Source organism: Petaurus breviceps, unplaced genomic scaffold (genome assembly GCF_028583685.1).
Source record: "Petaurus breviceps papuanus isolate PSGF00001 unplaced genomic scaffold, PetGlider_PUasm1.0 38, whole genome shotgun sequence".
NCBI classification, from domain to species: Eukaryota; Metazoa; Chordata; class Mammalia; order Diprotodontia; family Petauridae; genus Petaurus; species Petaurus breviceps.
Window position 1 is genome coordinate 70,245,090 of NW_027186304.1, and position 24,780 is coordinate 70,269,869.

Genomic DNA, 24,780 nt, shown 5'->3' on the forward strand with positions numbered 1-24,780 from the left:
ATGTCTATATTTGAAAAAAAAAATTGTTTTTTGGAGGGCAATTGGGGTTAAGTGACTTGCCCAAGGTCACATGACTAGTTTTTGTGTTAAGTGTCTGAGGCTGGATTTGAACTCAGGACCTCCTGACTCCAAGGCTGGTGCTCTATTCACTGTGCCACCTAGCTGCCCCAATGTTTTCAGCTAATTTTAACTTGTACTTCAGTGTTATGTTTATTCTTTTTTTTTTTTTTTAAAGCAATCAGGGTTAAGTAACTTGCTCATGGTTACACAGCCAGTTATTTTTGTGTGGGTGCCGAGTATCTGAGGCCAGAACCGATCCCAGGTCTCCAGATGCTGGGGCTGGCACTCTTACTCACAGCACCACCTGGCCACCCTGAAAAATTTTTTAAAGCTCTATTGTGTTGTGAATGTTTGTTGCTAAATAGGCAACTAGGGGTACATTGGGTACCTCAGTTTCCTCATCTGTAAAATAGGCATCATTTATTTCCCAGGGTTGTCATGAGGATAAAATAAGATAATATTTTACATACAGAGCTTCTTTATAAAAAGCATTTTGTAAACCTTAAAGCCACTATTAAAATGCTGTTATTATTACTAGAATTACTATATTACCACCACCATTACCACTCGTCCTACTTCAGTTATCCATAGAATGCATTGAGTTTAGCTAATACGCCTTTTAAATTATTTCCAAATTTCTGTTTCTTACTTAAGTCTTCCTCAGTGATTAACAAACTCCCTCTGGTCAGACCCTACCCATCACAGTGATTGTGAACTGGTGTTCATCATTCAGACTTTATCATTGCCCAATCCCTTATTCCCATTCCATTTAACCCAATCCTCAGAGTCCCACCAAAAAGCTACACACTACTTCAACACTGCTTGCTAGAATACTACATAAGCAACAGACTTAGTTTCATCTTCAGGCTACCACAGAGGCCTGACTCCTTCCTAATGACACAGCTTCACTTTCATTCCCCTTGACTCACTGGTCGAAGTGAAGGAGTTAGAATAGTCCTTGCTCCTCACTGCCACATCCAAGTTCTCCCTCTACCACTGTGACTCAGTAATCTCTTCCCTTTTGAGGTTCACCCACTCCATATCTATCACCCCGTTAAAATTCTGGTACCTTTTGTGCCTAACAGTCTTTTTCCTCAGTGCCTTCCCTTGTACCAAAGGAATTGAACATACCTATAGATCCTAAAACACCCAAACCTCAGAGTTCCTCAGTTTAATAATTTCACATGACCTATTACTATGTTTCACTTTGGCCACACACAAAGATAGTCATACCCTTGATCTTACCATCATCCAAAAATACCACCATTTCCATGTTTATGAACTCTGAATTTCTCTTATACGATCATAGTGTGTCATCGTTTCACCTCCTTCTCTGCCTTGCAGCCTCAAACACAGTCAGTCTTTCAGCTTTTTGGTTCTTTTCCAAGGCCATAACCCCTACACTAGCTACACTTTTTTTCCTTTCAACTCTACACTGTCCTTGTCTCTTGAGGTTCTTCTTCCCTTAACATATTGCTGAACTTGCCATGCAGGTTTACCCACAGCATCCTCTGCCTTCACTCCTTACACACATGCTGCTTTAAAAACATTTTAAGGGGTGGGGGGTGGTTTCAGGGTCTTGCTAAACTGGGTCCACTACAAATTTATGTAATATAAAATCACCTGAGCCCTCACCGCTGCAAGGCAGTTTTTTTTGCAGCTCATTAATTAATTTACTCTCCCATTCACCATAGCTGCACTTCTAAATCTTTTTGTACCTCAAATTTTCCATTTCTCTCCCTCCCTCTACCCTTTCAGTTAAGAGCATTACCTCATATCTTACTGGGGAAAAATGAGGCCGTTCCCTGAGAGCTCCCTCTTCTCCCCTCCTTCTCTTCTCACGTCAGTCACATTCCTTCTCCCACTTTCTCTTTTATCCGTGCCTCACATAATGAGTGGGCCCTTTTCCTTGCTAAGGCAAGCCCCACTACATGAACAAGTGATCCTATCCTATCCCATTTTCTTTAGCAGATTGTTCCCTGTCTCATATGCACTCTGTCATTTATTTTTATTCTTTTGCTGTCTACTGGCTGCTATAGCCTAAAAACATCCATCCTCAAAAAACCCTCCCTTGATCATCCCCCATCACTGTCATCCACCATCTCCCTTTGCTTTTGTGACTAAACCCTTTAAGAAGACCTTCTAAAAAGGTGCATCTCCTTTTGGCTCTTTTTAAACAATTCCAAAGTCTGACCTCATCATTTAGTAAAAAGAAGTGATTGCTACACTCGGCGGCTCCCTTGGTCCCCCCTGCGCGTCTTGACTGACTCTGTTGATCCCTCTCTTCTCCTTGGTACTTGCTTCTCTCTAGAGTTTCCATGATGCTACACTCTTCTTAGTGTCCTGTTTGTCTCATCCCTCCCCAGTCTCCGCCGCTGGGTTTTCATCCAGTTCATGTTCACTAAGCCAGGAGTGTCATGTAAAAGCTCTCCGCTGACTCCACGCCACTTTCAGGATAAAATGTAAAATAGCTCTTTATGATCCAGCCTCTCCTCCATTTCCCCACCAAGTCTTCTGAGACTTTATGTACCACCTCTGCCATACTTTTCAGTTCAGTAGCACTAACTCCTTGCTACTCCTTGCCCAAGATATTTCATTTCTGGATGCATTTCACTGACTGCCTCCCTTGCCTGGAATGTTTTCCCTCCTCATCTCTACCTCCTGGCTTCTCTGAAGTCCCAGGTAAAATCCCACATTCTACTAAAAACCTTTCCTAATCCCCTAATTCTAGTACCTTGTCTTTGTTGATTATTTCCTATTTATCATATGCATAACTTGTGAGTACATAGTTGTTTTCCCCATTAGATTGTGAGCTCTTCAAATGGAGGGACTGTCTTTTGCCTTTCTTTGTGTCTCCATCCAGTATTTAACATTTCCCTTGCCCAGCCCTCACTTCTTCCTAATTTTTTTTTATTACTCTTAAGGGTACCACCATTCTCTCAATCTTTGTTCAGTTGTTTCTTTTGTGTGCAACTCTTCATGACCCCCTTTGGGGTTTTCTTGAGAATGATACTGGATTGATTTGTCATTTCCTTCTCCAGCTTATTTTACAGATGAGGAACTGAGGCAAACAGGGTTAAGTGACTTGTTCAGGGTCACACAGCAAGTAAGTTTCTGAGGTTGGATTTGAATTAAGGTCCTCCTGACTCCAGGGCTTGCGCCCCACCCACGTGCCACCTGGCTGTCCTTTCTCTTAATCACCCAGTCTCACAACCTGAGTTATCCTAGACTTTTCATTTTTTTTCCATTCAGCATATACAATCATTTGCTAAGTCCTGTCATTTCTCTCTTGTCTTTCTTGAATATACCCCCTACTTGACACTGCCTCCACCCTGGTATAGGCCTTCATCTCTTCATGCTTGAACTGTTGCTGTAACCCTCTGGTTTGTCTACCTACCACAAGTTTTTCTCCTCCAGATCATGTTCCATTCTGCTATAAAAGTGATCTTTCTAAAGTAGAGGTCCAACCGTGATACTCTTGTACTCATTCAACTCTAGGGGCTCCCTGTCACCACCAGGATCAAATATAAAATACTGTGTTTGGTGTTCAGAGGCCTTTGTAGTCAGTCTCTCACCTCCTTCCTTTCTAGTCTTGCCCCTTACCTGTCTTCCAATCTTCTTATACCACCATCACCTCAACCCCAATTGCCCCCAAACACACAGAGTACTCTTCAACCTTCTTACCATTCCTCACCCAAGAAACTCCTTTGGTAGACTCTGAGCATTTTTACTGGTTGTCCCTCATACCTGGAATACTCTCCTTTATTTCCACCTCCTGATTTCCCTCAAGTCTCAACTAAAATCCCACCTTTTACAAGAAGCTTTTCCTGATCCCCTTTAATTCTAGTTCTTTCCTTTTGTTGATAATTTGACATTTATCCTCTGTGTAGCTTATGTAGAATTATTTACATATTGTCTCCCCCATTAGACCATGAAGCCCTTGAGAGGAGGGACTGTCTTTTACCATTCTTTATGTCCCCAGTTTTTAGCATAGTGCCTGGATCATAGTAGGTGCTTAATAAATGTTTATTGACTATCTGATTTTATATTTGTCAGCACTAATGCCTTATGATATAAATCCTTTGACTATGATCTGTGGGCACATAGCATAATACTGCTTGAATATATGAGTTTACATTTTAAAAAATTATGTAATGTCAAACATATACTTTTCCTACCAGTTTGAATGAAAATTTTTTTTTTTTTTATTCTATTCAGGTGTAGAATTTGGTGCTCGAATGATAACTATTGATGGAAAACAGATAAAGCTTCAGATATGGGATACAGTAAGTATAGCAAGCAAAAGTACATTGCATCTGCCTCATGTTTAAAAAATATTCATTGAGTCTACTTTTTGTCATAGTTTGTCAACTGATACTCTCCACCTGTGACCTAGCATTACAATTGGTACCAGAGGAGGCTTTGTTTTTCTTTGTTCTCCTCTTGAAATATTTTCAGCTGCCATCAGTTAGTGAGCATATTGAATTATCGGGGAGTTTTATGGTTAATCTATGTTATAGAAGGGACCCTATGCTTTTGAAAAGTTGCCACCTATAGTATTGAGTGTTGTTGCTATTTATACTTGTAGAAAGAGTGTCCCACGGCAATGTAATCATGGATCCTGGGAGTATTCAAGTAGTTGTATTATCGGTGGGTACAGTTTTGTGCGTATACTTAGGTGCTTATGAAGATCTGTAATTTCTTTCTTGTGGGTACACCCTCTGTTAATGTAAATCCAAAAGCCTCCCCATACCATAGAAAACAATCTTTTTGAGTGTGCTATGGCCAACCTTCTGATGATGAGCCCATATTGCCTACTGCCTTTTGAACATTTCTAACAGAACAACCATCTCCATCTCCATCTTGAAATGTTCAAAACAGAACTCAATATCTTTCCCCCAAAACCCACTCCTCTTCCTCACTTTCCTGTTTCTTTCTAGGGGCTTCACCATCATTATAGTCATGCAGGTTCACAACTTTCAAGTTATCCTCAATTCTTCACTCTCCCCCACCTCTCCATCCTCTGTAACTAATTGTCAAATCTTGTTGATTCTACCTCTGCATTTCACATCTGTCCCTTTCTCTCCCTTTCTACAACACTCTAGTCCTGCCCTCACAACCTCTTCCATGGACTATTGCAATGACTTACTACCTTAAGTGTCTTCCTTCTTCGATCTATCCTCCATACAGTTGGCAGTGATGTTCCTAAAAATGCAAGTCTGATCCCATCACTTCCCACCTCAGAAAATTGAAGTAGCTACTTCCCAGGATTAAACATAAAGTTCTTTGGCACTTAAAGCTTTTTACAACCTGGCTTCAGCCTATCTTTCTAGGCCTTGTTACACGTTAGTCACTTTTGTGCAGTCAAGTGTTCTATTTTCCATTTCTCAAATAGGACATTCTATCTCAGTGTGTCAGCACCAATTGTCCTCCATTCCTGGAATGTGACCCTTTCTCACCTTCACATCTTAGAATCCCAAGTGCCACCTCCTACATGGGTATCCCCCACCCTTATTACTTTGTGTTTATTTTATATTTACTCATATTTGTGTGTGTTTCCTGTCAGTATGCTGGCTGCTTGTTCCTCGAGGTCAGGGGACATTTTATTTTTGTCTTTGTATTTCAGTGCTTAGTGGAATACGTGGCCCATAGTAGATATTTAATAAATACTTGGTGTGAATTTGTGAAGTAGCCAAGCAATAACCCTAAGGATCCCAAGTAGCTCTGATGCAAAGCCTATCTTTTAACACCAATATACATCCCATGTTGTCCTATTTGTGAATTATAAAATATTCCTATATCAGAAGAATCTAGAATTCTGTGTATTTATGTACATATTAATATATAATTTATAACATATAAAACTTAATTCTTAAGAAAGACAACATATCAGAGTAGATACACATAGAACAAAATGGTAAACATGATTGAAATTCGAGTACTGTGGTCACCAGACTTTTAATCTTAGATACCAGTGTCCAAACCTGTGTTTTGACTTTTCATTTTCAAATCTATGAAATATTATATTGGTCTTATTAAATTCAAAGGATTAGGTCAGTCACCCTTGAATTGCTAATATTTTAACTTGCAATCTATGTAAAACCTTCTAGTAACTGAACACCTTGTCACATATGCTGTTACATTTGCTATCATTTTAATTTGCCAGATGGGCACTTCAAAAAGTTCTGCTTGCAAGTCTGATTTGCTGCCATTAGGTGACTGAAGTAGGCAGTGACCCTACAATTTAAGAAGTGAAGAATAATACTTAGGCATTTTTAATTGAGGTAGATTACCATGCTCTTCCTGTGTCTCTGCCCCCCCCCCAATTTTAATCAAATGTGTAGCATAAGATATTAAGACTAAGAACTGAAATCTTGGAGCTTTTCCAACTCCCTCATTTTACAGACAAGGACACTGAGGGTCAAAGAACTTTTGGTTAGACTGTAGTCTCACAACTCATAAATAACAACTAGAATTCTAATCTTCATCCTCTGAAATGTTATTAAAAGTTAAAATTAAACATTGATTAACTACTACATTTAATCACAAGGTAAATATCAAATTGGAAGATAGTTTGGTACCTCTTGAAGTATTATCAGTTGTAGCTTAATCTGATCTCCTGTACAGACGGATTAGAAATGATAACTTTTCTAATTCAGAATTTTAATTTAGTGTCTAAACCATTCTGAGATTTTTGCTTGACTCCCTGAGATCTCTGTTAGCGTGACCACAAGTTTATCTCTTTTCAATCGTAAAAGCCTCTTTATAGTCCTTACTTGATTTGCCATAGACTTGCCAGCTTAGCACCTTGTTTCTCAGATCTCATCAGTCTTCTGTCAGAGATCACAATATTAGAAGAATCAGAGAAAGAAAGAAAAGAAGATGTAATATTATTTACTTTTCCCTGTAGCTACAAAACTTGGGGCCTGCTACTCAAAGGAAATATTTCTGCTTGTTTTCTCACATCAGTTTCTTAAAGCTAGGGTTTTTTTTTCTCTCCTAATAGATTATTTATTTGTTTTACAATTTGTTACTAATAATGGCTTCAAATATAGAGCATCTTAAAGGACCCATATCTGGTATGATGAAACAATAGTACTTAAATAGAACTAAATAGAAAATAAACTTTTTATTTCAAGGATACCTTATTTATCTTTCTGCCTCACCCTCACTTAACAGTGAACTCTCATATTTACATGACATACTTATTTACATGACACTCTTGGCTCTTTGTATATTATTGCTGTTCTCAAAAAATTACTTCTTGGAACGAATGGTTCAGGAAGCATGAAAGTCACTTTATTCTGTGAACTTTCTGGATTAAGACATTTCACATTTTTCCCAAATTAAAAAATGTCTGATGAATTTGATTTAAGCACTTATGGTATATAAGATGCTAGGGATACAAAAACAGAGTAGTCCCTGCCCACATTACTGCAGATGTCTTTAGCATCTCCATCAGTTAGTATATGTGGTAATTAATACAAAGTAATTTTAAGAGGGAGGGAGTTCTAATAATTGGGGAATCAGGAACCAGTTTATGGACAAAGTAGTACCTGAACTATACTTTAAAGGAATCTAGGCATTCTCTGAGGTAGAAGTGAGAACTTTATTCCAGTCATGGGGGAAAAGACATGCAAATTGGAGAAGGTATATATCTTGTATGATGTATAGCTGGTTGATCTGCTTCTCTGAAATACAGAGTGTAAAGGGAAGCGACATGGGGGGGAGATAAAGACTGAAAACCTACCCAAGAGCCAGATTTTAGATGTATTTCAATACCCTGAATTTTTTGAGTAGGCAAATGAATCTTACTTCAGAAATGCTAGCTGCATGACCCTGGGAAAGTTGATTAACCTCTCTGGGTCTCAGTTTCCTTATCTATAAAACAAAGGGGTTGGATTTAATGACCTCCATTACAGCACCATATCTGTGATCCTGTCATCCCCTGACACAGTCAGATTTTCAGTTTAGGAATATTAATTTGTCAGATATGTAGAAGATGGATTGAAGAGGGGAGAGATTGAAAGCAGGGAGACCCAATTAGATAGGAGATTGTTGCACTGGACATGCTAAGAGATGATGAGGGCCTCAAGTAAGGTGGAGACTGTGTGTGAATCAAAAGAAGGGGAAGTATGTGGGAGAGGGTATGGAGGTAGAATTGACAACACTTGAGAACATAATAGATATGGGGGGGGGGGGTAAGAGAGAGGAAAGAGACACATTTTACTCCAGGATTGTGAATGTAGCCAAGTAGAAATAGGACTGTCCACAACTATGGGGAAGTATGCAGGAGTGGTGGGTTTTAGGGAAAATGTAATGTGTTCCATTTTAGAAATATTGAATTTAAGGTATCTGTAGGGCTTTCAGGTGGAGATGTTTAGCAGTTGGTAAAAGAGAAAGAGTTCAGGAGAGAGATTGGAGTTAGATATGCTAGATGTAGAGTTATACATCATCTATATGTGAGTCTACCGAAAGAAAAAGTATAGAGAGAAAGAGATAAGCCTTTGAAGACACATTTGTTTGAGATACAGGGGCAGCTAGGTGGCACAATGGATCAAGTGCTGGGCCTGGGGTCAGATAGACTTCTCTTCCTGAGTTCAGGTATGACCTCAGACACATACTAGCTGTGTGACCCTGGGGCAAGTCACTAACCAAGAAAGAACAGTATTACAGAAGTCAAGAAAAGGAAATCTGGTAGACATTATCAGACGATAAAGATTAGAATTCTAGTTGTTGTCATTATATTTGGCCTTTCCTTATATTTATGTAATTACTATACATTTGTTCAGGATAAATGGATACATGTAACTCCAAATAAACCTTTGTATAACGAAAAAATGATGTTCTTGAACTTAAAAAACTGAGGATGAGGCCCTAGATTTGTGTTGATCCCCCTTTGTCAAACTTCAGAAACATCTACCAACTAGATGGTTTTTCCTTTCTTTTACCTCTAACTGTAATAGGTTTACAGACAACATATACCTCACAAGGCTGTTGCAAAAATCAAGTGAAGTTTTGTGTGTGTGTGTGTGTACACTTTGTGATGAAAGTACCACATGCATGTCTGTTGTTATTATTAATAGTTGTGTACTAGTGTTTCTCCATTACAGAAATGTTAGTCCTGTATCTCCGTACGTTCATTTTTCTCATCCATAATTGCTTTGTCTATATTAGAATCTATTGTGGGTAGGTAGAGAGGCTCACTGACCTGCCTTTGTATGAGTACAGAGCCAGCAGGCTGAGAAGCCTGGGAGCTCTAGTTTGTTGTTGTTGTTTTTTTCAAAGGAAGAGGTTTAACTTCTTTCTTTTGGAAAACAGGAGAGGGGTAGAAAACATTACTTAGCTACCTTCCTCAACTCTTTCTATCCTTGCAGGAATACTTACACACCTCTACCCATCTCTGAAAAACTATTCCTACTTCTTTAGTCTTCTGGATTCCAGATCATGTTTTTGATACTAGGAATTAAATAATGTGTATCAGCCAGAGTGACTGACCTTCATTTATACTCATTAGAACCCTGAATCCAGCATTCTGACAGTATGTTTTAGTGGAGTCATGTTGGAGTCAAGAAGACCCAATTTTGAAACCAGCTGTGTGTGTGACCCTAGAAAATCATTTAATTTGTTTTAGCCTCAGTTTCCTTCAAGATGTTTAATGACACTTAAACTCACAGGGTTGTGGTGGAGACCAAATGAGATAATATATGATCACTCTGCAAATTTGAAAGTATTTTATAAATGTTAGCTATCATAATTAAAATCCTTTAGAAGGTGTTTATGCATGTGTAATTGTTTATGTATATATAATGGTTAGTTAAAAGAAAAAGTTACAATAGTCGAGTTGCGTCTTACCTTTTAAAAAAATTGTTGTATTTGAGATTATATTGGTTTGTTGTAGTGCATATGGGATTGACTTTAGGACCTAACCCCAAGTTTTAATGAAAATGTATTCTAAGTGCCAAGTTCTCATTCTGAAAATGAATATTTACGAAGCAAAAGTTCTTCAGAATGAGACCAGAGACTTTCAGCCCAAAGTCAGGAGTTTTAACTGGAAATTCAGGGCTAGGGAAAGGTTGTTAAAAAAGAAATGTCAATCAATAAAGATTTAAAGTAATTTGGTGGTAGTTTAAGGTAAATTAAAAGAGAAAGAGTATTTGAGAAGATTTTTTGCAAGAGGGTCTTGTGTAATCAAAATTATCCATTTTGTCTTCTGTGATTACCTCTAACCTTTTTTTTTTTTAGTTAGGAACCCCTAACAAAGTTGTAAATAATTCCTTCCCTTCTCAATTTATTTTTTTTATGATGTGGTCTCCATTTTGTTCCTGTCTGTTTTGCGAATGTGGTGTGGAATGTTGCTCTAGACCAAGAATGTTTTCCAGTTTTCCCAAGTGTTTGCCCAATAAGGAGTTAGTAAATGGACAGTTGGTATCCTTGGGTTTGTCAAACATTACATCATTATGTTCAGTTGCTTCTAGGTCTTGCTTAATTTTTTTTTAAACAAGTACCAAATAGTTTTGAATGTTACTGCTTTGTAGTATAGTTTGAAACTCTGTTAAGGACCCAAAATTCCTTTTTTTTCTTCCATTATTTCCTTTGATTTTTTTTTTTACCTTTTGTTTTTCTAGATGAATTATTATTTTGTCTAGTTCTGTAAAGTAATACATTGGTCATTTAATTTTTATGACACTTAATCTGTAAATTAATTTGGAAGGTGTCATTTTATTATATTGGCAAGACCTGACCATGAGTATTTTCTATATCCGGTCATTTAAATCTTCCTTGATTTCTTTAAAGATTTTTGTAGTTATAGTTCTTTTAATACGTAGTGCTTTAGTAGATTGCATTCTGTAATGGAGAAACACTAGAAGTCTTTTCAGTATCATCACTTATTTTACATAGCTATATAATTTCTCAGTTATAATAGAAATAGTAACAGATAACAATACCAATAGCAATAGTAGCAGAAAAAGAAGTTGAAGAGATATAGCTGGCAAATAAGAGGTAGCATTATCTCTCTTTTGAGATATGTATGAGATTCAGCCATCATCTTTTCTATATTCTTTACTACCTTGCATCAACAAGTCAACAATCATTTTTTTAGTACTTACCATATGCCAAACACTCTTAAGTGCTGGCGCGTATGTGTATATCTTACACATAGCTATTTACACATCTCCCCCTTAGAATAAACAGTGTTTTTAACCTTTTTCTATATCCCCAGCATTTGGCAAAGTACCTGACACAGTAAATGCTTAATAAATGCTTGCTAGTTGACAGACTATGTATTTCCAGCATCTCTGCCAGAAGAAATAGGAAAAGAAATTCCATTCATAATAACTGTAAAGATGTATAAAATACCCAGGTATACCTGTTACCTTCCCTTGCTTCAATCTTCTGTACTTGTCTTAAAAATCTCATTTAGTTGTTGAGTTCCTATGGATTCATATTGACTTCTTTATAGACATTTCCTCTTCCTTGGCATTGTTTCTCTTTATGTATTCAGAATTTCATTTTTGAGAGCTTTTTGTTCCTCCTGGATTGATTTCCTTCATATTTAGTTCATTTAGTGCTTCCAATGTGCTCAGCACTACATTAGACCCTGGGGATACAAAGACAAGAAATATAACATTCTGTATCCTCAAGGAGCTTACATTCTATTGCTGGGAACAAGATGTCCTCAGATAAGTAAATATAAAATCATATACAAAGTAAATACTAAGTAATTTGGGTTGGAGTAAGGATTTCCACAGGCAACTAGAGTGATCCACAAAGATCTTTGTAGAATGTCACACTTAGAAGGGAGCAAGGGATTCATAGAGTTTAGGGAAGAGCATTCCTAGCATAGGGACAGTCTATATAAAGACAAGGAGTTGGGAAAAGGGATATCATTGCATGGAGAATAGCAAGTAGTACAGTTTGGCTTTATATAGCGTGTGTGAGAATGATTAATGAGAATGAGTGTGGCCAGAAGGATCCTTTGGGGCCAGATTGTTAGTTTTAAATGTAAAACAAAGTAGTTTGTATCTTATCCTATATACGATGTGGCCACTAGAATTTAAGAAAGGAGAATGACATAGACCCCACATGAGTTACCCTGGTTAGACATGCACTTTAGGAAAATCATTTTGGCAGCAGTGTAGATAATAGACTAGAATGGAAAGAGTCCTCTTACACCTTATTCCCTGCCATGTACTCTTCAATCTAATGACATTGACTTCTTTGCCGTTGCACTAACAAGACACTCCATCTCTGGCTTTTTCCCATGCCTGGAATGCTTTCCTTCCTCATCTCTACCAACTAGCTTCTCTGCCTCCCTTTAAGCCCCATTTAGAATCCCATCTTCTACAGGAGGCCTTTCCCAACTCCTCTTAATTCTAGTGCCTTTCCTCTTTTAGTTATTTCCTATATATAGCTTATTTTTATGCTTCACTGAAAAAAAAATAATGCTTTTCACCACAAACTCTCCCTTTCCCCTTCCTCTCCAGTTTACATTCAAATATCTTTCAAGTGCTATTTTCTCTTTCACTCTTGCGGAGGAGTGGGTGTCCCAGCTCTGAGAGGGTATGATAGAAGAGAAATCTGGTGCACAAACTGGAGTTGTAATCCACAAGTCTTGGCAAATGATTAGATAAGAAAGTGATGCAGAGTAAAGAGGCAAAGATGACTCCAGGCTTGTACAGCTAGCTGTCCTTAATATAGATAAGATAGTTAAGAAGAAAAGTGAGTTTTATTAGGAAAGCAGATCAGTTCGATTTTGGACATGTTGAGTTTGACATTGTCTGTATTCAAGTGGTGATTATTATTATAAATAGCTCATTGTAAGAGGTGAAGAAATAGGCTCAGAAAGATTAAGTGACTTGTGTGTCCAGCCATAGTTGATAATGTAAATTTATAGCTCAAAGGAAATGCGGGGTCTAATTGTGTAAGTTGGTAAAAGATCAGTGAACTCATGGGACCTGAAGTAACCAAGACAGAAGGTGGCCCTGGGCAGAACCAGCGTATAGGCAGGACACATATATGACTTTGCAGAGAAGACTGAGGGTTATACAGAAAGACAAGAGAAGAACCAGGAGAGAGTATATAGAGAATATTCAGGAGACGTAGTATTCCACAGGGTTCAGTACTGCAGAGATGTGAAGAATGATGATTGAGAATAGGCCACTGAATTAGTACTTAAGAGATCATTAGTTACCTTGGAACAAGCAAATTCAATGGCACTGTGATGTTAGAAACCAGATCTCAAAGAATTATAAATTAGTTGGGAATGAGGGAGTGGGAATTTGGGTATGAAAGTGAGAAGAGATATAAGTTGTTAGATGCAAGTGATGATTTTTAAAAGTTTGAAGAGCCAGGAAATGAAGAGATTAACATTTAGGAATGATGAGATGATAATAGAAGGGAAGACTCTTAGAAGAGATCAGAGGAGGATAAAACACACATGTTGAGAACATTAAGACATTTGTAAGGTCCATTTTTTCTCAGAGACTGGAGCAAAGGAGGGAAGTGTAGAAGATGATGTTGAGGTATAGAATTGGGGAGAAGAGTGAAATTACAATAAATAGCTTTAGTTTTCCCATAAAGGATGCTTTGCTAAGAAGACAGGGACAAAAAGTTGTTTAGGTAACTTGAGGAAAGAACAATAAATGCTTCCAGAGTACAATAACCACGGAAGAAAATATTTGGTATGTAGTACTAAGGCCTCAATTGATTCTGACATAAATTTATAGTGGATCCAGTCAGTAAAGTTGTGACTTTCAATAGGATGAATAAGAAATGGAGAGGTTAGATAGGGAGAATAATCCATGGTTGGGTTTTGAAAAGGGATGTGTTGTAATCATACAGGGAATAAGAAGTGAAAGGGAAAAGGACAGAGGAGGGATGAATTGGAACTGGTTATCGATACAGTTAAAATAAGGAAAGTAGAAAGTAAGGTTGCATAGTTGGAGTAAGCAGAGAGGAGTGAAGTGACTAGAGGTTTTGATAAAAACAGAAACTGGATTTAGGAGTGGTGAAGCACAGGACGTGGAAGGATAGGAAGTTAGAAAAATGAATTTCAGAGTTGTGGATTAAGAAGATGGAGCATTCTGAGTGAGGAACTCACTCATCACTACTACCTTGTGGTTGATGTTGAATGAAAGCCCAGATGACCTTATCTGAGGAGGTTGATGAATTTCAGAATAACAGAAATAACAATAATAGCTATCTCCGTACACTGCTTTAAGGCTTTTAGTGAATTGATTTGATCCCCACAACAACTCTCGTGACTTCAGTGTTATCCCCATTTTACAGATGAACAAATTGAGTCTGAGGTTGTGACTTGTCCAGGGTCATACAACTAATATCATCTAAGACTAGATTTGAATTCAGATTTTCCTGATTCCAAATCCATCTAGATGCCTCCAGAATTATTCAGTCAATGAAAAGTTTAACTGTGGGGGGTCTTTTTTAAAAAACCTAGAAATTAATTACTGGGATGTATTCAGAATTCTTGAAATTGTGTTCCTTTTGCCCCTTTCATTTAACTATGAATTCTGGACTCTCTTGTTTTGGTGTGTTTTAAAGTAAGGACAGTCTCATTACAGCAAATACCATTGAAATAATTAAGTATATCCTGAGCCTTAGAAACTCTGGTTTACTTTGGTTACAATATTCTGTTACTAATTTGTTTAAGGAAAGGAAATCTCTATACTCCTTCTGTCACAGAATTGGCATTTTTACCCTCATTCTTAAATACAGGAACATATAAATACCAACATTACTCTCACCCACATCAGTAGATGTCAAAGAATCCCAACTCATTTTAAAATTTTCTATAAGAGATAAGTTATGTAAGTACTTTCTCTGTTTCTCAGTTCCTGTAGAAGTCACTGTTTATTGTGGTGATTGCATTATAGGTGGCTTGGGGATAATTGAATTGAACATAATAACTTAGTTCTTTACACTACCTTTGCATTATCACCTGCTGATCGCCCTTCCTCACCTCTCCTTACACCAGACATCCCACTAAATCACCTAAATTCCCAAGCTGCTCACCAAACATCTACAAGCAGTGAAGGAGTGGGCCAAATTCTGTGTGTATGATAATTCCTCATTTGCCTTTTGGGTTTAAAGCACATCTTTTCATTTACTGTTTTACTAAATGGAGACTGAACTTCAGAGCTATTTCATCTCTAGGACCTTAAGTGAGATTTTTAGCAAGGTATTCGTTTTCACAGAACTCCATTTCAAAAAAAAAATTTAATTTGGAGATTTCAGTAAGTTTGCTGTACTGGTTTTACTGGTACTTTATTTTTAAACATTTTCTTGGCAATGCTCTGCCATTGATTTTTTTTTATATAAAATAAATTTTATTGATGTCTTTTGTTTTTGCATCACCAAAATTTTCCACAGTATCTTTCCCCCTACCCCATCTAGAGAGCCATCTTATATAACCAATGATGGTTAAAGAAAAATTGAAAAAGAAGAGAAGAAATCAGCAAAATTGATCAACAATACTTTGAAAAGGTCTGGGCACTGTACCAGTATTGGATAAACATTAAGTTCTCACTAAGTGCCAGGCTCTGTGTTAAGCACTGAGGGGTCAAGAGAAATGCTGACCTCAAGGAACTTGCAATCTAATGAGTGAAGACAACGGCTAAAAGGGAAGTGGGAGGTAAGAGCCCAGTGTGGGGACTTGGGGCAGAAATCTCAGAGAAGTTCTTGAATACTGCATCCTTGTGAGAAATGAGATGTCTGAACTGAACTTGCTCCTTAAATGGTGATTTTTCAATTCAGGACTCTCCCCTTCAGTCAGAGGAGCTGAGTATCAATGCGGAATACCAAGGATGATGGGATCTTGAAGGATCATGAGGTTTTCCCTCATCATGAATGAGCTTTGTTGGGTATGGTGGGGAAGTCAGAGAAGTCTCAGAGTAGTGCAGCCAGATGAGAAATCAATATGTCTGAGCTGAGCTCCCTTCTTTAATGGTTACCACTCTACTTTTGCAGAGGAGGGGGGGTAGGGATGTCTTCTCATATATCTTCTTTGGATGATGCTTGTCATTCGCGTTCAGTTGTTTTGTGGTTCTTTCCATTTACATTGCTACTGTAGTCATTGTGTATATGACTTCACTTTATCAATTCATGTAAATCTTTTCATGCATCTCAGTGTTCAACATATTCATTGTTACAGATTGGTAATATTCTATTGAATTCATATACTGTAACTTATTTAGCCATTAATTCTCTCTTAAGTTTGATTTTTATTCAGACTTAGCAAAAAATTTTATTTTAATGTTACTTATTGAAGAGTCCTTACATAATGTCTTTTTCATTTTCCCAGAATATGTGACTAAAAAGCAAACTGCCATGGCCGTTTTTTAAAAAGAATTTTTATTATTTTAATTCTTTCAGAAGAAAGCATCTAAAGTAAACACATTGGAATAGTAAGGTTTTTAAAAATATAATCCTGTTCTTTCTAGTATTACCAGATTGTCATGGTGATGGGTTTTTTTCGCCCTTTGGAGGGCAATTGGGATTAAGTAACTTGCCCAAGGTTACACGGCTGTTTTTTTTGTGTTAAGTGTCTGAGGCCTGAACCGAGCTCAGGTCCTTCCGACTTCAGGGCTGGCACTTTACTCACTGCACCACCTAGCCACCCCAGTCGTATTGGTTTTAAACTCTAAACTATCAGAGTCTTAGAATTCACATGAAATTAGTTAATTGAATATAATTATTGTTTTAGTTGTTATTTTTCCCATTCAGTCTTAGTAAAGCTACTTGTAAACCTGTAACTAGGGTGGGGTAATCAGAACTTTGTTCTGGGTTGCTAACTTGAGGGGAGAGGGGCTGTAATTTTTCCTCCCTTGATCCAAGCTATGAGCCCTTAGCTTCAAGGCATTAAGAGGGTCCACCAGTGGAATCTTTGTACCACAAAGAGGCACTGCCCTCTTCAATTGTTGTGCCATTCTATTTCATCCTATGCAGCTGCCCAGCACTGTTCTATATTATGATGTTCTATTGATGAGGCCTCTCTTTTATTTCCTTGAATTCCTCCCCAGGGTAATGTTGGTGCCATGAAGGTCCATTCCCCTCTTGAGGTCCCAACTCATGGCCTCACTGTTGCTTTCCACTCCTCCTTACCTCTTCCAGAGGGGTTTTCTAGTGCCACTGTTGTTTGTCCTTAGTTTTCAAAGAGGACCAATGATGTCACAAGGTTGCTGTCTTGACTTGCTTGTGAATTGGGTTTCTAGTGCAACTGCATCAAGTGTTGGTCTTACTTCTCTGTTGATACCATCTTTCAATATACTCAGCCCAACACCTTGTCACTGACTGCCAGCTCTCCACCTCTTTGCTTCCCCCTGGCAATCTCCCATTTTGACTATAAGACTAGGGACTTTCCTCTGCACCTTCCCCTCCCCATCCCTTTCAACCTTTACTTCGTCCCAAGAATTGCTCCACTGGACTGCCTGAAACATAGCCAGGGTAAACGACCTCAGCACTTAACATCCCTACCCCCAACTTTGGCCTGGGAACTAGAGTTCTTAGTTATGATACTGCCTACATGCTATAGTTTGGTCAAATTCAACATATAAAGAGTATTTTCTTGCTTGAGAACTATTCTAGAACTCTACAAAAAAGAGTCTTTGAAGTGGAAAGAATGGCCACCAGCTCTGGAGTCAGAGGATCTAAGTTCAAATACGGCCTTTCACTAATTATCTTGGGAAAGTGGTTTAACCTCCAGGCCTCAGTTTCTTCATTGGTAAAATGTTTCATCTTAAGACTGCTTCCAGCTCTAAGTTTGTGATCCTATGTCTGGTCATAGTCTTTGATCTGTAATACTTGGTAGGATGAATGATGTTGACTTAAAACCAAATTTGAAAGTATAGTTGCAGAACCCCTAATAAAATTGTTGCCTAAGTATTCATTTATTTAGCAAGTAATTATTCAGTGCTTCCTGTGTACCAGATGTTGAAAGAATATCATTCAGAACATCTCTGCATGTGAGCATTCTTCAGAAGCTTAGTCCATATTTAGTTCTGAAGCTGTTTAGATTGGCTTCATTTAAAGTGGATTAAATAATTTATAAATAAAATGTTAAATAGACAACATTTTATGAATTATTTTATAAAATAGAGAAGGCTTCTCATTAAAATAAAATTCATTATTTAATTTATTATTCCATTTTAAAATCACAATTATGGCTCCAAATTTGGTATCAATGGACTACCACCATAGTTTTAACAGAATACAGTACTCTCCTTCCCCCAAAAAAGGGAAGAAATTAGCTAATTATGCATTATCTTTGCTGTCTGTTTCACAAATGGATATAAAGATGGCTATTACATCCTTTTACCTGTCCACAATCATTATGTATAAGATATAGAAGAAACTGATAAGTAAAGAACTGAATAATATAAAATTAAATTCAAAACCATTTTCTGCTTTTCATAATAAAATGATTATTGAAAGAATTTAGTCTGAAGACTGTTGAAAGCTGCCTGCAGTTTATGATATAACGGATAAAATCTGCATCCTTGGCCTTCCAACAACCTTTACACCAGCAGATGGTGGGCGTAAAGATGTCATTCATCATTTATTTACAATGGGCTTTATTTATTCTAGTGTCAACAGCTGCCCCAGGGAGCAGGTTATTGAATTCAAATGTGAAGCTCTGGCTTATTTGCTTCCTTTCAAATTTGTCTTCAGAGCTTAGTTGCTAGGAGTCCATTCTGTGCTCTAATAATGATTCATGTATTGTGAAACCATTCAGTAAATTGGGTTGTCAGGGATTGCCAAAAAAGGGTTAGAGGTCTTGTTCCTAGGGATGGGGGTGTGTGTCTGTGTGTCTGTGTGTGTGTCTTAGGTGGTTTTCCTTTCAAACACTGGGGAAGTTGTCATTTCTTTCATTCACTCCTTACCTATGCATCTCAAATTCTGTATGTGAATAATATGCTAGTCAATTCTTCTTATGAAGCTGTGGAGGGCACTTTATTAAAGGAAAGCTCTCACCTTTTTCTTTCCTCACAGGCAGGGCAGGAGTCCTTCCGTTCCATCACAAGGTCATATTACAGAGGTGCAGCAGGGGCTTTACTAGTGTATGATATAACAAGGTGAGAACTTGGAGGGGGGGGTAGAAGTATTTTGGTTTTATTTGTATTTGATACAACTTTGATACAAAATAGAAGTATTTTGGAAGTATATATCAATAGAAATGTGTTCTTAATAAATGTAGATGTTGTACTACTAAATACTATTAAAGAGAGGAGGCATGAGTTATGAATAGAGGACCAAACTTAGAGTCAGGAACAATTCAGGCCTACATCTGACACATGCCAGATTTGTGACCCTAGGCAACTTACTTTAATCTCAGTGCTTCAGGCAGTTCTGTAAAACTATGATCGGTATAGGAATCACTGGATCAACTTTATATCACAACATTTATATCACAGAGTTCCTAGTACCAATGAAATCACCATACCTCTAGAGCCATTCCAAAAACAAGCAGTTAAAAAAAAGACTCCTTTTTTAATTGCTACATTCCTAAAATGTTATATGCATATATGGGTATATATGTACACTATATGTTTCATATACATGTATATATATATATATATATGCACACAGTGATGAACCCTTAGAGTAATGCAAATAATGACCCCCTAATTACTCATTTTAATCATTGTAGATGTTACAATCAGGAATTCTAGTGTTTGGCACACACATTTTACAAATTGAAATTTAGCAAATGAAATTCTCTAAATACAGGTCATTGAAATTTGTGCCAAATGTGGTAATTCCATAAGCAAATGCTCACTAGCATCAATGGTGCCCATATTAGTAGAAAATTATTTTAACATAAAACTTCATTATGTAGTATTTTGTCAGAAAACACTGTGTAAAAAGTATTTTAATCTTCATCATTTTTGCATTCAGGAGAGATACATTCAACCACTTGACAACTTGGTTAGAAGATGCTCGCCAGCATTCCAATTCCAACATGGTCATTATGCTTATTGGGAATAAAAGGTAAAGATAAAAGACATTTTAAGGGATATAATTTTGTCAGTAGGATTAAGCTGTTGTGTAGTTTGTATAACTTTTTAGATGGCTGTCAGGTTTTATTTGAATAATTTTGACTAATGTTACCTGTATTCTAAAAGTGACATAAAATTTCTGTTATGTTGAACTTTTTACCTTTTGAAAATACAAATATGGAACTTTATTGCAAAAATTACCAAGAAAAATGTTAATTCTTTTAAAGATTTACTCTGTATGAAATAATATTTTAAAAATTAACCATTTCTTACTCAAATCTCAGTTATTGCAAAGCAACTGGATTTTCATAGATAGAGGTATCATATGAGTACTTTTCAACTTTTTATCATAGTTTTACTTCCAGTGCTGTTGATTACTTACTTGTTTTTAATTAGAGCTCTTACTTGAGAAAATTGGTTCACCAACTCATAGCCTTACAATTTTAATGGTAGTACATTGAGAAGTATAGTTTCTTGGGTATGTAAGTAAACTATTGATTGTTTTTCCAAATTTTTATTAATGGCACCAAAACATTACCTTAATGATAAAAGTAAAATTAGCATTTGTTAAGATGCCCGATACATAATGTCTACTTCAGTAAGATAGATGCACACTAATTGGACTACTGTGAACCCCTACTCTCATTGACCTTCCAGTTAGTTAGAACAAAACAAACAAAAAGCAAGCTAAGTCTCATGAACATCAGAACATTTTTTAAATTACACATTCTGTACTGCTTTCATCCTGAGATACCAAAAGTGATGTTTTTATACCTGATCTCTAGAAACTGAACAGATACCACTTAACCTTTTTTTACCTCTTTCAAAGAACACTCAACACTATCCAGATGGTGATAGTAATGAATTTCAGTTGTTATCAGTCTGTCTTGGATTTGCTCCATTGACAAAGAAATAATGATAGGTATCTGATTACAAGTCCCCAAGTTGCAGTTTTCTCCCCAATTAGATCACAATGACCCTAAAGTGGGATACATTTTAAGGCCAAATTAAAATTGTATGATTTCAAATGCTATTTAGGTGATATAGCATTAGCTGCATTGTGATTGGCGCCCTTTTCATTTCAGTCATATCAAAAGTGCACATTAGAGTTTACATTTAAGTGTGCCTCAAGACTTTTGAAGGACTATCTGGAAAAAAAATTTTAACAAATTAAAATCTTTTGTGAATTAGCTAGTATGTGTCAGTAAAAAATGTGTGCATACTTGCAATAAAATTATAAGAGGTATGTCTTGATATAATTAGCTTTGGGTAGTTGTGCTTCTTCCCTTAGTGCCTGAGTATATTTGACATTTATCTTCAGTCTTCTCTAAATTGTTAAGAGAAAACTGAATTTCTGCCTTCAGATTTATGGCTATATGAAATATGATCACTCTTAAGTTAGTTATTAAACTCATATTTTTGCAAAATGTATTTTTTGAAAATCTGTATATTGGCTTATGTTAACTATAAACCTAAAATCTGATTACTCTATCCTAAAGGTTATAGATTAGTGATAGTTTTTAGATGGGCAGTGCTATTAACATTGACTTGGAAGTTAAATTAACCTTAATTTCTTAGATTCCATGGAAACTGAAATATGTTTTAGATTGTTAGAATCTGTAGAAATAAAGTAGACAGTGTGAATTGAATAGATAAAATGCTTCCGTTTGACAAAACTTTAGCTTGTTTGTCAATAAGGCACCTGTCAATTTTTTTTTCTTCTTTTAAGATAGATGTTTTGGAGTACCCCTCTCCTTCCCTTTCCTCCTACACCCACTCCAGGTATTTAAAAATAAAAGGACTTTAAAATACTACAAATATTATAGCATTTATGAATATGACATGCACCAAAGTTTCTGGAGGGATACCATGTCTGTAGCCCCAACAAATCTTCATTTAAAAATTCATAGATCAATTACATTATATTGCTTTAATGTTGTTCTTTGACAAGTAATAAATATAGTGCTATTGTGTTACCTGTTGTAATACTATATTTGCTTTGCAAAATGATTAGGCTTTCTGAAAAAAAAAAGGTTTTATTAAAATAAAATGAGAAGAGATGATTAAATTCATTACTAACAAAGCCCATTAATAATTTATACCCATTGTGCAATCCTGATATCCCATTATAAAATAGCTCTCCTCGTCCATAGGAATATTCTTCAGTGGGACTCCCTCTTAGCACTGAAAAGAGCTTTCACCCTTTTATGCTGTTTTTAGTCTTTCCTTTTGCCTCCTCACCCATTCTGCTGTAGGCCTTTTTCTTCAGAGAATAGAGGACTTCTTTCCCCTTCATTGTTAAACTTTGATTTGATTAGAGTACATCACATATTCTCTTCTATCTTCTTCCCAACTTCCCTTTTCTATGCCTCACCATTTTGCAATTAAATCTCACCAAAAAAAAAACATTGATTCACTTATAGGGAAGATGCTGTGAGATTTAAATGTTCATGATGTTCCAGGCCTCTTCGTGTATCATCATACCTCATATTAGACTTCTGCCTTCATCCTTGTCTCCTTGAATACTTTCAAAAGAAATTTCTTAATGGTCTCTTCAATATTATGTTATTATTGATGTTTCAAACCATTTAGGAACATACTACTGTGGTTCTGTGCTCTATTGGGAATCCACAAGGTGATCTGCCTCATCAGGTATTGATTCATTCTCCTTTATCTTAAAATATTTATTCTTAGAGGCGGCTAGGTGGCACAGTGAATAGAGCACTGGCCCGGGAGTCAAGAGGACCTGAGTTAAAATCTGCCTCAGACACTTAACTAGCAGTATGACCTTGGGCAAGTCACTTAACCCCAATTGCCCTGCCCTCTCCCCTCCAAAAAAAAAATAGTCTTATATGTTTGGACTTGTCTATATGAACTGGAGGCCATTTCCCATTTATTATTACAAATAATAATACTTTAATAAAATAAACTACATACAACTTTTAAAAAAATACTTTTTAGTAAGAGTTATTTAATATCTTTTTAAAAACTTAATATCCTAATTATTTTATTCCATTATTCCTTTTCTTTATATACTGTCCTTCAGGAAGCAGGAGGGCATGAAGCAAAATTGGGGATAAGAGATGGAGATATGTGTGTTTGTGTGTGTATTGTATTATGTAATTTGTATAATATAGACCAGCCTGAAAATATAAAATGGGCATAATTTTATCTGGACTTTTTTAATAGCCTCCTAATTTTCCCCCACAGACAGTCTCTTCTCTAATTCATTCTCTATACTAGAAGTGTCAAACTCAACTAGAAATTGTATATAAGGATCCCTGAGGGCCACATAATGACTTCGAAAACCACATATTAATATTATCTGTTTTAGTATTTTTATTTATTTTATTAAATAATTCTCAATTACATTTTAATCTGATTCCTGTGGCACTCAGGAGTGTTTTGGGGCAGCATGTTTGATCCCTCTGCTCTGCACTTTGAAATTGATAATCCTAAAACTCTCCCCTGCCCAAGAAGTTTCAATAGTTTCCCTTTGCCTCTAGGATAAAATATAAATTCCTCTGTTTGTCATTTAAAGCCCTTAATTATCTCAATCCAATCTACCTTCTCTCCTGTAAGGAAGAAGAAAAAACACAGCAGTCTTTTCTGAGGATGGGATGACTCTCTGTGTACCCCCCCTTCCAAATTGAAGCTTCTCATGACAAAAACAAAAAAAAGGCAAAAACTAAAATAGAGCTAATGTGTGTGATTGTATACAAACATTCTGCTTCTCTGCCACAAGGAGAAAGCTGTTTTTCTTTTTTCTTTTCTTTTAGACCTTCCTTGGTTTTTTATTTATTTGAAGTTCAGGTTCCTTTTCATTTGTTGTTGTCATTTTCTAATCTATCTTTCCCTATCATACCTTCTGTGTTCTAGTGAAACTGGGCTACTTGCTGTATATTCTACATGATATTTCATCCTCCACCTCTGACTTTGAAAAATTATCCCATTTCTTACCTACTCCCCCCCATAGAATTCCTACCTTTAAGGTTCTACTTAAGTGTCAACTCCAAAAGAGTTCTTTCCTGATTCTCCCTCTGTTGTTAATTTTCTCTCCTGTACCATATCACTTTGTACTAATTTTGTATATATTTTGATTGACTCCTTTGTGTATGTGTTGCTTCCCTACAGTAGAATGTAAGCTCCTTGGGGACAGACTGCTTTGTTTTTTTCTTTGTGTGGTCATTGCCTGATAGTAAATGGTTACTTAATGTTTATTGAATTGAATTCTATTGAATCTAGAGAGATTTGGGATATAAATAGGGAATAAGGAAAGGAGATTTTGCTCTTGGAAAGTAAAATGTAAAGTATACTAACAGACCTTATATTTGTTCTGTGACCAGTTTAAATTCAGAATTCACTAAATGATAGGCTGTCAAATGCCCTTCTGTCCCCCACCCTCCCCCCTTATAAAACCCTCATTTCATGAGGATGATTTTTTTCTGATTTAGCAGAGTGATTCTCTCTATGGATTAAATCACCAAAACCTCTAAGATTAAACATTGGCACTGATTTATGTTGTCTTTATAGATTTTTAATAAGTTGGTGCTCAGATTATGGCTATTAACGTAGATTTTTCAAACATAAACTATAGCTTTTTAAAATTTCCAATTTTTATATTTAGAATAATGCATTATTAGATTCTAGCAGAGTGATTCTATTTCCCATTATATGCCGACTACAACTGGGACCACAGTTA

At 36.5% G+C, this 24,780-nt stretch overlaps 1 protein-coding gene across 1 annotated transcript in view; it reads left to right on the plus strand.

Moving 5' to 3' along the window:
- The window catches only part of RAB2A (RAB2A, member RAS oncogene family), a 102,903-nt gene that overhangs the window by 34,389 nt on the left and 43,734 nt on the right, over nucleotides 1-24,780 (plus strand). Inside the window, exons 3-5 of the mRNA XM_069099998.1 lie at nucleotides 4,279-4,346; nucleotides 19,072-19,154; nucleotides 19,978-20,070. Of these exons, the coding sequence (XP_068956099.1) occupies nucleotides 4,279-4,346; nucleotides 19,072-19,154; nucleotides 19,978-20,070 (244 nt within the window). The remainder of the gene's footprint in view (nucleotides 1-4,278; nucleotides 4,347-19,071; nucleotides 19,155-19,977; nucleotides 20,071-24,780) is intronic.